This window comes from Vicugna pacos, chromosome 7 (genome assembly GCF_048564905.1).
Source record: "Vicugna pacos chromosome 7, VicPac4, whole genome shotgun sequence".
NCBI classification, from domain to species: Eukaryota; Metazoa; Chordata; class Mammalia; order Artiodactyla; family Camelidae; genus Vicugna; species Vicugna pacos.
The window spans coordinates 42,719,817-42,736,775 of NC_132993.1; the positions used below are offsets into that span (position 1 = coordinate 42,719,817).

Here is a 16,959-nt window from a genome sequence, read left to right on the forward strand (position 1 = left end):
TACATTGCTTATTTCATTTAATCTTCACTGTGAGCACATGAAGGAGATACTCTGATGATCTCCACTTTACATGAGAAGTTGAGACTCAGAGGAGAAGTTAAGTAACCTGCCTTAGGTGGTGCAGTGAGGGAGTATTGGGTTCAAACCTGCACAGTTAGGCTCCAGAACTTGGCTTTCTAATCGCTGTACAACCTGACTTGTTGGGATCTCAGAGAGTTAAGTACTAGCTTAGGAAATTAAGTGGAGGATTTGGACAACTAACGTTGGAAAAACGGGGTGGATAGCTGGGCAGAGGGGATGCAGAAAGACATAAAAATAAGAGTAACTATCATGTAGAAGCTGAAAATGCTATGAGAGAGGTGACCAGGCACTCCTAAGTGATACATTGCCACCAGGAAACTGGCTTGAACATGCAAGCCTAGCATAGCAGGTGTCAGCTGGAGTGGGGAACAAGGCCTTAGCATCTTCAATCGGGAGGAGAGAAAGGGCAGAGCACCATGAGGGCTCAGGAAACAGTCCTCCACCACCTGTCACCAGTAGGCAGGTGGTAAGTGAGCTGCAGGGTGAAGTCAAGTGAGTCTCCTTACAGAGGCTGATGAGAAGCACTGGGCTGCATATGGGTGTTTCTTTCAGGTTATTGTGATACAGGTCAGGTCACTGTCTTGAGGTGACAGGATAGCTTATTAATAACTTGTGTCTCCCCAGAAATGGGTAAACTAACTTAAAGACATGATAACAAACATGGCCATGGCTCTTAACTATACTATTTTCTTTACAAAATGTATGGTTTTATTACAATAATTGGAGTGTCCAAATTAACTTTTAATTGTTAAAATGTGTATGCCATTTTGGTGTCGGCTGTAAAGGAATATCATGCCCAGACGCAAATGAGTACCTTCTTGGCACTCAATCTTTGTCATTTCGTACCTTATAAAAATTTAATATTCTCTTATTACTAAATTATAGGTCTACTCAGATTCTCTTTGTAAGACTCCCTGCACTGCTTGGCACAGCAGCAGTTGGGTTTGACCTCCTCTAAAAATGGATTTCTATTTAGCTTAGTGTTTGCTATTAAACTAGCAAATTCTAAAATGGATTTCATAGAACAGTACTTCCAATGGGGTGTTTGCTAGCTTCTCTCTCTCTCTCTCCCTCTCTTTCTCACACACACACACACAGAAGGACAGACAAAACTCATTTATTCACAAAACGGTTCTGTTGGGGAAATCCTAAGTTAAATAACATAGGTTTCGCTGCCACAGGATTTAATCAGACCCTCTCCTATGCTGATACGCATTTTAAGTCTCCAGAAGGGATACTATAATTCTCCTATGTACCTGATCCCAGAGCACATTTTCTTGAAGCATCTGCTGGGACTAGCTCTTCATGTACCAGTTGGGGGTTGCTAGAATTAAATCACTTTGTGTATGAGTGAATGAGAGGGTGAATAAGTCACTGAATCTAGGGACAGTTCTGTGAGAAACCAGGAGCCTGTACTTTCCAGGTGCATTGAGAAGACTATGTAATGAAAATGGAGTGGTATTCAACTCTTATTCAGCATTTGTATGGAATGCAGTGTAAAAATATGCTAAACAGTGACCCTCACTAGTTCTCCTACCATAAACACCTGGACAGATGTATGAGACAATGGTTTTCAGGCTCTGGACAATAGGCAGTGCAAGACTGTAATCCCTGGGAGAAAGGAAACTTAGGAGGGGAGCTCTCTGGTCCTCTGGCTCACTGACTGAGGACAGTTTCCTTACTGCAGTGGAGTGAGCTGGAACCCAAGGAGAGAGATGTCATAGTTGGGGCAACTAAACCTGCTGGAATCTAATACAGGGGGACTGGAGATGAGGGATCTGTGCAGAAAGGGGCCACAAAAGTCTATATGAGGTCCTTCGTGTCCATGGCTAAGGGTAGAATTGTTCAGGGTAAGACTGTGAGCCCTACCAAAGAACAGCAGCTACAAGTGAGACCCACGGCCTGCACAAGTTCAACACGATCAACCTGAAATTGAACTGCTTGCTAGAACAAAAATCAATAGTCTTCATAGGAATGAATCAGATACACAATGTCTAATGTACAATGAAAAATTACTAGACATGAAAGACACAGAGTATCTTCCTCTTAGACAAGGAAAAAAAGTAGTCAATAGAGAACCCTCCCTAAGATGGCTCAGATGTTATATTTAGGAAACAAAGACTTGAAAGCAGTCATTTTAAATGTGTTCAAGAACGTAAAGGAAAAATGCACTAAATAAGAGGTTGTTTTGAATGAAAATAAAATCAGTCTGGATGCTTTATTTTTAAATCCTCCTACCAGAATGTGAACTGCTTAATGAAAGCTTTCTTCCTCTTTCTCACTTTCATTCCCACTCCAAAACCTCATCTAATTCCCCCCAACCCTCACTCTTGCTGTTTCAGTTGGACTCATTTTTGCCAGATTACAGTCAGTCACAGCCTCATAAAAAGTGCTGTAATTGGCCAAGTGTGTACTGGCCTTCTATTTATTTTATACAAACAAGCCTGAAGCATATGATTTTTTTTAATCTGAAAGCAGTGTTTTGTCTTTCTTTTTTTTTTTTTCTTTCCATGAAACCACCTGTTTGTGGTCTTCTGAGAGCGATCGTATTTATTACAGTACAGGACATAGTTTCCTGTTTCCCTCCTTTGTCCATCAGCTCTGAGGTTCTGCTGTGTGCCCCAGGCCCAGACTGAAGTTTGCAGCCTAATGCACACCATAAACATGTTGCATACTGTTAGATCTCAAACACCAGACATTGTGCTACCATTTTCTTAACCTGTGTTTTTATGGACATCAGTTGAAACAAAGCCGAGATGGCTGCCTGCCAGATTTTCTTTGTAATATCTCTAACCTGATTTGGCTTTCTCATTGTGTTCTGCAAAAACCATATATTCTCAAGAGACACCAGGAGGCTGGAAGGAGCCCTTATGTGACATTTTGGCTTGCTCCGACAGAATTAGCTTGTGCTGCTGGCATAATACACGTTAGGAGAGGAGAGTCTCGGCAGGGCTGGATGGTATGATTCATTTTTTGGGTAGTGGGCCTCCTTGTGTAACTTGTCTAGCATTTATTCTTAGGGCAATCGGTGTTTTAAAACAGATTGCTTATACAACTCGTGTCGGGCCATTTTTTAGCCTTTCTTATGTCTACCCGTAAATATTTATGGCTGATCTTCTTTTTATGCATCTTTAAGCCCACTTCAAAGCTACATTACATTTTTTCAAAATCTTCGGACTTGTTACAGGTTGAAAAAGATTTTCTGATATAGAAACCATCTAGAAATGGTCTTAGATTTTCTTTTTTCCCCCTTTGTAGAAACCCATTTCCTGGACTTTATTGTAACCCTTTGCTCCCTTATGTCCATTAACCGGTTCTGTCCTGATTCTTCTCTTACCTCTTTGTCACACAGATAGAGGCTTCTTCCCAAGTTTTGTTCCTGGTACTTTGCTTTTCCATCTGTATTCACTCCATTCCTGGAATTGAGCTGTCACCTCTGTGGAGAGGACTTCTGTCTCCTAATCCTAGGTTTCCTCCAATTCTCATTTCTCATTGCCTGTTGGGACATGAATGTTCAGCACAGGCTCAGCTCCTCCAGTGCTGGGCCTGTTATTTCACATCCCCCTCCAAACTGGCTTCTCATTTTTGGATTCATGATACTTATCCATTCACTAGTCTAGGAAGCTTGCAGTTAATTCCCTTCTATCCATCTCTTTCCCTCACTCCCATTTCCAAATAACCAGGCAGCATATCTGTAACATCTGCATCCTAATCACCTTTTGAACGCTTCCCCTGCTACTGTCCTTCCTTGAGACTCCAACGTCCTGTTTCAGATTGTCCCGAGAACTCACCAGTCTCCCTGCCTGCCTCTACCCTGAGTACCAGCTGCCATCAGATTTACCCAGAGTATCAGTCCATGTGCCCCACGTACAGAAACCTTCCATGTCTTGCCCTCAGCTTGCTGGGTTCCTCCCTTTTCTCTACTCTTACCCTGCCTGTGCCAATTCTGCTCTTCAAGATTGACTTTTAATGCTGCCTCTTTTATGAAAGTTCTCCATGGTCCCAGAAGGAATTGTTAAATTTTTTACACTCCTTTTCCAAAATCACAGCATTAACACACTTAGCTGTGACCATTGGCTCATAAAATTGTGTACAAATGTATGTAAGATCAGTAGCTTCTCTCTTGTCTCCTCAACTTCCCAATAAGCTGCTTGCCCTAAAGTAACCAATGTTCACATTACATTGGGTATCCAGCTACATTTTAACTCAGGTGCATACAGGTATGTAGGGGTTTGGTTGTTGGTAACATTTGTTTTTATAAAAAATGGGAGCCGAAAATAAATAAATAATAAAGGAATATATAATACTTCTTTTTGTTTTTCCACGTTATGTCTTTCTAGGTCAATGTTAGAGGTAGCTCTAACTCATTCTTTTTAATATCTACATAAAATTCTAAGATATGGATGTATGACAGTTCAACTCTTTCACTACTGAGGTTGTTTCCAGGTTTGTTTGTATGTGTATGTGGTTTTTGCCACTAGTAACAGTGCTGCCATGTGGATTAATCCCGGTTTATTCTACAGGCCAATATTTCATTGCTTGTGTTTCTATGTTAGTAGACTCTAAGTTGGGTCACCTCCCTCTCCCATCTGTGGCTTCCTACTGCACTTGGAGTAAAATTGAAGCTCCTCCCCATGACTAACAAGGCCCTGTGATGGGCACCCCCACCTCTCAGCCTCACCTCTCACCAGCCCAGTGCTGCTCGGCAAGCTCACCCTGCTCCCAGCTCTCATCCTTGCTGGGATGCTCTCCCTCCATCAGAGCTTCATGCGGTTGCCTCCCCTCCTGCAGGTGTCTGGTCAGATGTCACCCGCACAGCAGGCCTTCCTGACCGCCAACTGAAATAGTTCCCTGTCCACCCCCTCTGTGCCCTTCCTCTGCTTCCTTGCTCATGTAACTTAACACCACCTGAAGTCACAGTTTAATGAGTTGTCTTGTTGTTTGGTACCTGGCTCCCCCTGGAGAATGGGAGCTCCCTGGGGGGCAGGGACTTTACCTTGGCTGTCACTATATCCACAGCTTTTGGAACAGTGCCTGTTACATCACAGGTGCTCAGTAAATGTCTTGAATAAGTGTGTGACTAACAATCATAGTTTTACACGTGTGTCTTATGTTGCCCTCCTGTTACGTGTTCCATTCACCTTTCTATTTCTTGCTTCTTTATACCTGACAATGTGGCAAGTATTTTGCCTGTGGTATGAAATGCATTCAAGGGACTGTTGTCTAGGGTGGTGAATTTTAACATCAGGGATGACCTTGGAGATCCCCCTCCACCGTACACATTTACAAAATGACTCAAGGCGCTGCACCTCTCTTATTTCATTTGGAAATTCAGATCACTGGCAGTAATCTACTTGATTTATCGTTTTCCCCTTATGTGCGGCACCTTGGAGTTAATTAAGAAGGCCATGAATCTTCCCTCCATGGCTCCAGTGCACTCCCCTTTGCGGGATGCTCTCATATTGCTGAGAGTGTTGATTTGGGACTCAAGTTGAAACATGACTTAATTTTCTCACATTGAGGTTCATTATGCTGAGCCTAAAGACTAGTCTTGCCTTTGAAGGCCCCTGTGCTGGCAAGCTTTAAAATAAGCTTCGTGTTCCCAGGTTCTAAATAACTTGCTCTCATTTCCGCTACCATGGCCAAGACCTTGCCCGTTGGCTCAAAGTAGTGCAGCTGGGTCAGTCCCATGGCCCCAGAAAGACCTCTCCATCCTCAGCTGCAGTGTGGACTCTCACCTCTGGTCCGCGTGTAGGCTGTTTCCAGCAATAGCAGTCTGGACTAGGGAGGAGAGCCACATGGCCGTGGCGCCCAGACAACACAAACCACCATCCAACCCGAACAGATGAAGACAGTCAAGTCACAAGGAAGCATCCACCTTAAATCCTTAAAAGACCAAAGTTCAATTTCATGGCCGCTGTGTCATGTTAAAAAAGAATGAAATGTATAATACAGAAAATGACTTCCCTTGTCTCATCATTTTCAACACAGATTAACTTCTGTTAGTTGAACACCTACTGTGTGCAGGGCCCTGGGCAGTGCATTTCTCTGTGTCACCTGTGATCTCACAGTGACCCTGCCTCACAGCTCTTCTCTCCTTTTTCCCCTAAGAAAATGAATTCCCAGTGAGGTTGTGTACACTCTTAACCTTTTTAGTGCCTTGGACCCCTCTGGTGAGCTGGTGAAGGCTATGGGCTATTTCCCAAAATAATGTTTTTAAGTTCATCAGCTAAAATATATAGTATTACAAAGAACTCAATTATATTCAAATAAAATTGTCAAAATAATGAAATTACCAATTTGCAACATAGTAACATGCTTCTTTACTAAGGCCTTAAATAAAAAAGCTGAGGTGCTGGGTTAATAGCTTAGAATTAGTGATGAATATAAACAATATTTGAGATATCTGTTACAATTCTACTGTGATATCAAAATATGTGTGGCTTCCCTGGGTGCAAAGCCATAGGTACCCCAAAGTACTATGATTAGTTGTCTATATTCGTAATTGAAAGAGATGCTGTGTTTCAGTTAGAGGTGACTGCAAGTAAAGATGGACTTTTTTTTTTATCCAGGTTCACAAATCTCCTGAGTTCTATCCATGACCCCCGTAGGTCCGCAGACCCCAGGTGAAGAATGCCTCAGGTAGCGGTAACCATTACTAAGTAGTTTTTAGAGGTGGGCTCCAAAGCAAACTCATGCAGTTCCAAAGTCCTTGGTTTTCCTTGTACATCCTAGTGCCTCCCCATGCTATTACCATGCTTTCCATAAGAATTCCCTGCATTTTTACTCATCATCATACTGCCCTGTGGAGTAGGTCACAGCAGAAACAATGAAAAAAAATATATGTAATTACCCTTTTTATTTTACAAGAACTTCCACAAATAATTCCACGTATTCTGGTTTCTTATGAAATCACACATTTTCTCCATTGAGCCATGATCCTCTAATAAAAGACTCCTCTGACCTCATTTTTTACAAGGACCAGAAAAATTCAGTGAATTGCCCACATACACACAGCTAGTAGACAACAGACTCAGGATCTGAACTTCCAGATCTTTTGGCTGTATATTTTGATCATTCTTCAGGATTACCTGGATACCAAGGTAAAAAGATGTCATATGATTTCTCTTACAACCGCATGGAATCCCGGCCTGTCCAGAATAAGGCCAGTGTCTCCTTATCTCCAATTCCTTTCATTGTCTTGTCTCACACACATTGCATCTAAAAACCCACAGCTCAGAATTTACTCACATGTAAATCATACATCATACTCACATTCCATCATACATGCAAACTATTAGCAGTTACCAGACTTGAATAATTTAAATGCTAGCTTGTATTTTATGTCATTGTCTCCAGCTGCTGCTTAAACCCAAACAACAAGCGAGGAGGAGAATTTTTCATCCACCCCAAGGAGACGATAATTTAGTCTCTGGTCATTGCGCTCATGTCAGTTCTGTCCCAGGGGCTTTTTTTCCCTTGCTTGATGCCAGTTAATGCATTTTCCTTGACAATCAGTTCACTCTGCACCATTGCTCAGACTGTAAACATGATGTTCGACACGGAGAAGGATTTGCAGAGAAGCCTTCCCAGGGCTTCCACCTTCCGTGATCACCGAAATTTCCCTGCAGATTTAGGTGACAACGTGGGCCCGTGTAGTTTACAGATGGTTGGGCCAGTGTACAATCAGTTCTTGCCAACTCCCTCTCTCCTCTAATGAGATATGATTCAGCATGCCAAGACCAGAAATTGGATCCGGCTTTTGGAGTTGTGCTTGCCTTCTCAGCAGTGTCTTTGTACGTCTTTTCTTGACTGTGCCTGGCTGAGCCAACTCAGCTTTTCATTTCAAATTTAGAGTTTAGCAACAGTCAACACTTGCTCCTCTCTAAAAGCACCGTTATCATCTTGGAAAATTGTGTGCCTGTCTCTATATCAGATACTGCCCAAGTTTGCCTTTGGCCCAAACTAAGGTTAGCAGAAAAGGGTTATTGGTGTCACCGTCCCTATAACTAGAGAAAGAATGTATGGTGCCCTTTGGCAGTGTGTGTCAACTGAAAATGCCTTTGTACTATAGTCTTCCAGGAAAAATAGAATCCATCGTTGGTGCAAACTTGATTTATTTTTTTCAGTTTCATTACTGGGGCAGATTCATTTGGAGCAAATAAGCTGGGACGTCTCTTAGACTTGTTCTTCGTTGTGCCCGTGCAAACATTGCTCTTTCTTTTATTGCCCATTTTCTCATTGTGTTCAGCACCAGCCATAGTTGGTGATGTACAGTTCTCTTGGGCCAAACAAGGATGATGGAAAGTTTCTATATCACATTCATCTTTGCTAGACAGCAGCCATATTTTTGAAAACTCAAAGCCAGAATGCTTTTAATTAATAAAGACATGATGCTCTTAGCTTATTCTCCCTTCAAAAACAATTCTTTCTGGTCTTTGGCACTGATTTCTCTAAGACTAAGTCATTTAGATCTTATTTTCTATAGTTTTAAAGGGGGCATGCACATATTTGGGTATAATAGCAAAGTCAAAGAAATCTTCATTTAAACCTGAAAAACTATCATAAAGCCTTTAGTTTCTCCCTTAGGGCACGTGGCATTCCTGTAGCCCCTAAAAGATACTGAGACAAAAGACAGGTACTGGCTCTGGGATTTTACTTGATAAGCCTCTGTTTTTCCATCTTCAAAATAACAAGAGCTTTGCCCATGGCTGTCATCTCTTCCCATCTGTTAATAAGTTTATTATATGAACTGTGAGTTATGGGTCTCATTCTATTATGCATAGAATAATACTGTTCATGGCAAAGCAAATTAACCGGGAACTTCATATGGTCTTCCATTTACTTTCCATTTAATTGTATCTGATTTCTTTTGCTCAACGTGTGTTTTTGAGATTCATCCATGTGGCTGCAGGTATGAGTCCGTTTGTTTTTGTTTGTTGTATAGTATTCCATTTTTTGGATTACCAAACTCATCCATTCTCCTGTTGAAGGGCTTTGGCTATTACAAAGAGAGACTGAACATTCTCAGACCAGTCTTTTTGTGGTGATAGCATTCACTTCTCTTTGGTGTTTTTCTGGAACTTCTGAGGCAGGTGTAGCTGTGTATTTAGCTGTTAGAAACAGCTGAACAGTTTTTGCCAGTGGTTGGGCGTCCCCCTCTCCTACAGGCAAGGAGTGAGACTTGCGGTTATTTTGCCTGCTCGCCGACACTGTACTGTTTGTTAGTCATTTCAATTTTAGTCTTTCTGGTGATTGTCAAGTGGCATTCAGAGCAATTTATTTCTGATCCATTATATCTCTTTATTTTTGCCGTATGAAAATGCTAGAATAAGAATAGGGATAAAAATTAAAAAGAAATAGCACTTAGATTTCATCAACGTTTAAGATGCTTTATCTTTGCCTTCAAGTGTTGATTCACATGTATGTTTAAAAAGTATGATAAACTCTTTTTAAATTTTTGCTTTTTCACTTATGTTTTCCTAGATTGCTTTGCAATAATAGGTAGTTTTTTAAACCCTGGGCAGTTTGAGTCTGTAAATACAGCTGGTAAGAAGGCATTCGTCCATCTTTTTACAAAGAAAAGTGTGAGTCTGTTGAATCCCTGTCTTGCCACTATAGAAGGAAAGGGCAGTCAGAAAACTGGGGTGTCACAGTATTCTGTCTTCTCCTCCTGAGCCACTCCTGCCCATGCCTCAGGGAGGGGTGCGGCCAGCAGGGTGCAGCTGGACCTGTAGTATCTACTCCCCTGCTGCTCTCCCAGAGCCCTCATATGCATGCTGCTCTGCTGGTGGCTTTGACCCATTGCCCAAAGCCATGCTAAGGAGGGTGAAGCCATGTCAGATTTTTCTTTTAAACACTAAGAACAACTTTTTTATTCTGAGAGTGACAGTAATGTGCCTGGGTATACAGACATACATAATAAAACTGTAAAGAAGTGCATGGCATGAAGAACTACAAAAGCCAGGATCATAGTTATCTCTGGGGACAGAAGTACCACGGGAATGAGTAGAGAAAGGGCTTCACCTGTATTGGTTGTGTTTTATTTCTTAAGCTGGAGATGGGTTTACAAATTTTTGCTGCAATATTTTTAAACCGTTTTGAAATCTTGATGTTGCAGTCAATGCATTCTCATCATTAATGACTCATATATCCATGAAGGATATAAAAGGGAAATGAAAATCACCTGTATTTCTACCACCGTGCACAGAAAATACTACTGTAACATTTTAGCCTCTGTCCTTCCAGGATTTTATGTGTTCTATTCTCTCTCTCTCAATATGTATATATAATACATACATCTAATAATGTATAAATAGTTCCACAATGAAATTTGTGTGTGTGTATCTGTGGATATATATATAGAGAGAGAGAGAGAATAAATGGACCATACTCCATTTTTATAATTCTACCTTTTTAAACAGATTTCATTGTAGAACTATTTATATATTAATAAATATAGCCATAAATTATCATTATAATGGGTATGTATTATCCTACATATAGGTTTACTACAGATTTATTTAAACCAGCCCTCTCTTGATGAACATTTGGGTAGTTTTCTTTTTCTTTTTTGATCATTAAGGTGTAAACAGTGCAGCAGTAAACACCCTGTATTTCCGTCTTTGTCACACCACTCCAGTTATTCCCTTAGGATGAACTTCCATGAGGGGAACTGCTGAATCTCAAGATGTATACAACTGAAATTCTGATAAATCTCACCAAGGTATCCTCTAGAAGTTCCAGTGTAGGATATATGAGTCTGCTCTACCTTTTCTTACCCAGAGTGGGAATTAGGATTCTTTTGAATCTTTGCCAGCTGAAAGGTGGTTGAAACTCAACCACCTAAAAACATATTTTCACTATTTTTATAATTTTCATCTATTTGATTCAGTATCTTATTAAGACTTTTTTTTTCTTTATGAAAGTAGTGTCTCATGGTAGAAACTTAGTAAAATGAAGAAGATAATGAAAAACCTTAAATCTCTTCACCCAGAGTTAATCATGGGTAATATTTCCTGGTATTTTCTTCTAGGTTTTTCTCTTGTACGTGTTTTTCCAGAATCATGCCAAACATAGAATTTTGTCATTTGCTTTTCTCAATGAGCTATATTTTGAGCATTTTTCAATCTCTTAATATTTTTTAAAAATAATCTTTGGTGGCACTAATACCTAGAACTTATTCAGCCACTTGCCGTGTTGGCTGTTGGATTGTTTTAAGTTTTTCACTGTTTTGAATGATGTCATGATTCCCTGTGACATGTTTCCAGAACTGAGATTCGAATGTGATCACTTTAACACTGATACAGACTGTCAAATTATTTCATATAGGATGTAATCATTTTTACTCTTGCCTGTGGTAAGCAAGCATATTTCACTGTTTTTCTTGCTGGCATTAAAGATTATCATTTTAAAAACTTCTAGAGGGGGAAGGTATAGCTCAAAGTGGTAGAGTGCATGCTTAGCATGTGCAAGGTCCCGGGTTCAATCCCCAGTACCTCCTCTTAAGTAAATAAAAACTTCTGCCAATTTAATAATAAGGAAAACACCAGCACATGGTGTTTATGAATGACTAGTGTGATGGACCCCAGTTTTTCATGTAGCAGGGCTGTGACACAGTCAGAACAGTGCTGAATCTTTTCAGAACATGAAAGAGGTGTAAATTTCCAAGCTGTCTTCTGGAATTCCTCCCAAAAGGGCCCTGAATATGAAATCTGCCTTTAAGCTAAGATTTATAGCCAAGACCCCACAGAACAATGATCAAATCATTCATATAAATTATAGAGTCCTTGTTTGAAACTGAATGACTAGATAAACCTTTGTGTGATTTCTGAAGGAGAAAGATCATCTTGTGTTAAGATTTGTTCCTTCCTCTTCACCATTTGTGATCAGTCTGTGAGAATCACAAAGGCCCTGGAAAAATGGGGAACCGGATGGAAGGGCTTGGGAAAAAGAGACATATGCTGCCTGGTTTCTGTTCCTCTCTGTCCAGTGGCCCCTCCCTCCAGCTCCCCACTTCCCTCCCAAACTGCCCAAATGAGCAGAAGTCTAAGGCAAGAGGCTGAATAAGAAATGGTAATTGAGCCTTTTCAGATCTCTTGGTTTGGAATTGATGGAGACCCTGGCAAGCCCATGTCCTCAGATCTGTGAAATCTGCACCATTGTGCAGTTAACCTGGGGTCCCAGCCCGTTTTCTTCTCTTGTCTGAACTTAAGCAGCTGGAAGGTTAAGGCACTGCCTCATCTTTGCTGCTTGTACTGCTTCTTTGCAAGTTACCAGATCAGAATCCCAGACTCCGAAAGGAATTCAGAAGGAACTGGAAAGAACTTGCCAAGCAGGGTACCACGGGAAGGTCAGACAGTCAGGATCATCCCTTGAGAGTTTCCGAAGAATTCTGTTTATTCAAAAGCTTCAGCTAATGTAAAAGCGTGAAAATAAACCTGCCTTTCCCACCAGAGATATTTGGCCACCAGTAACGATTGTGGCAGACTATCATCCTGCTTCTCCTCTGTATTTACAGAGGCTCAGAGAAGGGATAATGCATTTTATGGACTTCATCTCGTTACAGGCCTGGCCACATTCCATATGTCATTGGTGCCCTTGCCTACCAGGAGTCCTTCCTCCCTCCCCCCCTCCCCATGAGCATGACTGTGTACAGGGTCAGCCTTGAATTGTGTTTTTCTCACTTGTGACAGGAATAGAATTTTGCATCTCACTCCCCACCTCTATCCATTGCCAAACCACCTCAATTTCCTCATCACCACTTCAATCTGCACAAAGTAAGGTTTCATTTTTTGTACTATATTTGCAATAAAAATACTATAAATCATATAAGGCTGGTGTAAGAAAGAGTGGGTGGGGATTGAAAAACAAAATTGCCCTCTTCCCAAGTTAAACTCAAACCCAGCATCTGCACATAGCACCTTCTCGGAAGAGCCTGGCATCGTGTTAGTGGGAGTCTTACTCTTCCCTGTAGAGTTGCTGAATGTCCTGTATAGTGTTAATGTGTTGATTGCTTTCTCTTTTAGCAAATCTTCTAGAACGGAAAAGTGATGCCAGCATGCTGCTTATAAAGCATTAGCTTTTCCTGATTACATTTCCATGCTTTGCAATTGCAAGGGAAGGAGAATTCACATCCTTCCAGTAGCTTTCCCATTGAACATTCACGACAAGCTACAGAAACATATGTGTCCAGGCGACATGTCACTTGACAGTTCATATTTTTCTGTCCCATCCTGTTTTCGTGTGTGCAGTGGCCGCTCTCCGGTCTTGTGTTTTTATTCGTGTAGTCATATCTTTATACCCTGCCGCCTGACTTGTTCTAGAGATGGAACAAGACAAACTTCAGAAGTTAAATTCAAACAAGATGTGCAGGAATAGGCTTCTTTTAGGGATAAGGGAGGAATGCCTTCTAGTCAGGAAGGATTTATGATTTTTGGCTTTGTTTTTCTCTTTCGTTTTTCATTAGTCTTTAGCCTTACCAAAATTGAATGGGCTCAAGATTTATAAAATACAACCATCTTTGCTTTCTTGTCAGGAGTAAAGATCAGGAAGGGTTAATCAGCCCTCTACTGAATAGACTCACATGTGCTCTAAAAGGATGTGTCCCAGAGAAATATAACATTTTTTAAACAGAGATACATTTGCCAGTCTTCTTTATGTAGTTAAATTGGGGGAAAGTTAAGGATATTTTGATCCATGGCCCTTATTCATCCTGAGCAGTAATTCTGAAATGTCTGAGACTTAAGTGATAGACATTTATGTGTGTTAATATTAGCTATAAGGAAAACATATGTATCCATGCTGTGTGAGACAATTGACTATAAAAATAAATTTGTTCAGATCTGCCTTGAATGCTGTCACCAGTTCTACTTTACCTTAGACTTTGTGTGTGGAATAGATGCATTTTTATTAGTTGCCTGACTTTTTGTTTGCTTATTTGTGTTCTGAAAAAAATATCACGGAGCCAGGTTATCTTTGGTGTACAGTGACTTGAAAAAATAAGAAAGGCAACATTTTGGTACTGTCAAGAGTTATGATCTTTTCTTGGATTTCATGCTGAAGAGCCCTATGTACATATTTTAACCTTTGAGTCTGATGTGTACTGAAATGTGCAGTGTCAGTGCCTATAAATGAAACCCTGTAGCTGTCACAGCTGTCTTGACTTCTGAAAAATCTACAGTGCCTTTCTAGTCGTTCTCATGCTGATAATGTTAGAAAAAAGAAACACATGCGAAAATACTCACACTCACGGTCATAGATACCACGATAAATTCCAGACCACAAGATAGACTGGGAAAGTCTCTCCCTCTCCTTTTTTTTTTTTAATGAATTTTCTTGAGATTAGCTTCAGCATATTAGCCAATATTTTAAGGACTAACAGATTCCTGAGCTACCATCATTGACATCTGAAGGTGACCCAACCAGCCATGTAGGTGGGACTCATGATAACCAGAACAGGTTGGTTCCTTTGGTTTCCTTAGTCACCTTAAAAAAAAAAAAAAAAACTTAATATGCTGCGTAGACCTTTAAAGGAAATCTGTATTATTAAGGAAATCCTAAAATCAGCTTTGAAGATGGTGGAAGGGAATTGGCTCATTTACAGTCTACCATTCTAGCATTATACTTGGTGTTCTTTCCATTTTTTGAATCCCATTCTAATCTTACAGACATTTGTGAAAGGTTGTGATCAAGACACACATTTAACTGTGTTATTTCGTTAGCATCTTTACGTGCTATCACATCTTCAAAATTACTATTTTAATGACGACGTAAGATAGAGTTCACAGAAACATGCCATCCATTTTGTCCTAATAAGCTCTAATTATTATAAATCACACTGAAACAAACATCTTTCATTGTGCCAATACTTTTTTCCTTTTAGATTATTTTTATAGGACCATTTCTCAGAAGTGAATTGTTATTTACCAGTGAGCTTCTTGCAGTTTGCATATTGGATGATTATCTTCATTACACATTCCTAAGGGAAAACTTAGCTTTCTACTCAATCCCAGGACATTTCAGGGAGGAGGGTCTAGGTGAAGCCCTAGAGAAATTCACACCTGCCATCACTATTTTATACATCTGTATGTAACCAGTTCACATGTAGGCATCATTGTCCAATCAAGAAATGATGTGAGAATAAGAGTAAAGTACTGCTCACATGAGGTTAACCTTAAACCTACCTCAGTTTGTTACAAATGGAATCATTTACAAACACCAGGCCATCTACTCTCACTTGTACAATTTTTATGACACACTACAAATGTGTGCAAGATCCCAGGATTGACAGCTCCTCGTGTGATGCCGTTGTAACTTACAATGAGTAGCCAGAGGAAACAGGGGCAGGCAATTCAGAATTTGAAATGAAATAGCAGAATTTGAAATGAAATAGCAAGTGTTTTCTCCTCTAAAAATTAACTCTGATCCTTTTAACAGGCAGAAACACAGCCACAAAGCTATAGTGTTTCAAATTTGGGGTTAACTGAAATTTAGCCTTGATAGGGAGGAAGGTGAGTATTTTTGTACTCCTAAAATTCTCATTGACTTAACAAATGGAAACTAAGTTTGCAAAATGCTATATGCCAAACTGTACGTAGGGAATATGAGAATATATTCCCCCAGAAAACTCACACCCTTTCTATATGTATTCACCTTGATTTACAGAAAATGAGTCCCAAAGAATTCCACTTCAAAGCACGGTATACTTTGGAATTTGAATTCCCCAGTTCTGAAAGCTCACTGTGTTTCAGTTTGCTTGGTTTATTAAATTAAAAAAGAGGTGAGTGCTAACCCTGTACAGCACTGTTTTAAAAGAGAAGATGATGGGGAGAAGCATTTCTGTTAACCTTTGGGGAACTGTAGCCTGTTGATTTAAAGGGGACAAAAAAAGATTTGCAGTTTATTCCAGACAGGCATATGTAGGATTATTCCACAAGTAGGGCCAAAGTTCAAATTCCCCACAATATCAGGGGAAATTCTCTCTTCAGCATGTTACTGTTTTAAAAACAACTGCCTTTCTGGCTGATTAAAAGTGATTTTAACTCTAGTGCTAAATACCAAAATGAAAGCAGCAGATAGGGAAGCGCTTGCATGTCTATTTGCTTTTACCCTAAGCCTGGCCATTAAAGGTAATTAATTTATGGCCTGGCAAAGCCTGCTGCCTTTCTTCTGGGGAGCTGTTAGTTCTGCACGCAGTACAGGACTCCAAATATAACTTGTATCCACCAGTTCTGATCTCTTTGGTTTCCCTTGTCCCTTAGAGATTCTGGGATTAGCGTGAAAGCCTTCTGTTTTTAGAAAAGCGAGTCTTGACTGTCTGGACTGGGGAAGACTGTGAATCACCCAGTCATCAGAGCCACTTGGATTCTTAACCTGTAAAGCTATGGACCTCACTGGAATTTTCCAAATATTACCATGAAGACTTTTTTATCCTTTTCCAACACAGGGTCAACAGAGTTAGGTACATTTACAATCAGAACATTTTAAAGAAAAATTATGTGATCCTGTTTACCTACATGTGTTTCCTCTTCTGTGTGGCTAGTCTTGTATCTGGTAAAGTCTCAGTAAGTTGAGTGAGAGTACATTTTGTGGTGAATCATGTTTTTAACACATGGCTTTCATGGAATTCATGTCAACCAAAAGTTGATATGCAGAAAGCAGAAAGGTTTCCAATTATTATTAAAATAATCTGTTCTTATGGCTGAGATATCATCTTTGTTTTATAAATGAGGAAAGTGAAACTAAAAAGAGGTTATTCACCAGCAGTGGAGCTGAGATTTGAACTTGCATCTTTGAGGTTACAAAACACTGAACCAGCACAGCGTTCTGCCTCTGGGAAATCTCACTGTCTCTTTGATACCCATGATGGAAAGATCC

General features: G+C 40.3%; 1 protein-coding gene across 17 annotated transcripts in view; it reads left to right on the plus strand.

The window, feature by feature from the left end:
- JAZF1 (JAZF zinc finger 1) overlaps positions 1 to 16,959 on the plus strand; it is a 461,275-nt gene that overhangs the window by 334,651 nt on the left and 109,665 nt on the right. For 8 of the 17 annotated variants that reach the window (XR_012074390.1, XR_012074391.1, XM_072964782.1 and 5 more), the window contains one exon: positions 6,654 to 6,707. The exons of 2 other annotated variants lie outside the window; for them this stretch is intronic. Coding sequence is in view for 10 of the 15 variants with exons in the window: in XM_072964774.1 (XP_072820875.1) it covers positions 6,654 to 6,707 (54 nt within the window). In the remaining 5 variants the exon portion in view is untranslated. Of the gene's footprint in view, positions 1 to 6,653; positions 6,724 to 16,959 lie in introns of all 17 variants that reach the window. 7 more of the 17 variants (XM_072964775.1, XM_072964778.1, XM_072964777.1 and 4 more) reach the window with 1 other exon arrangement.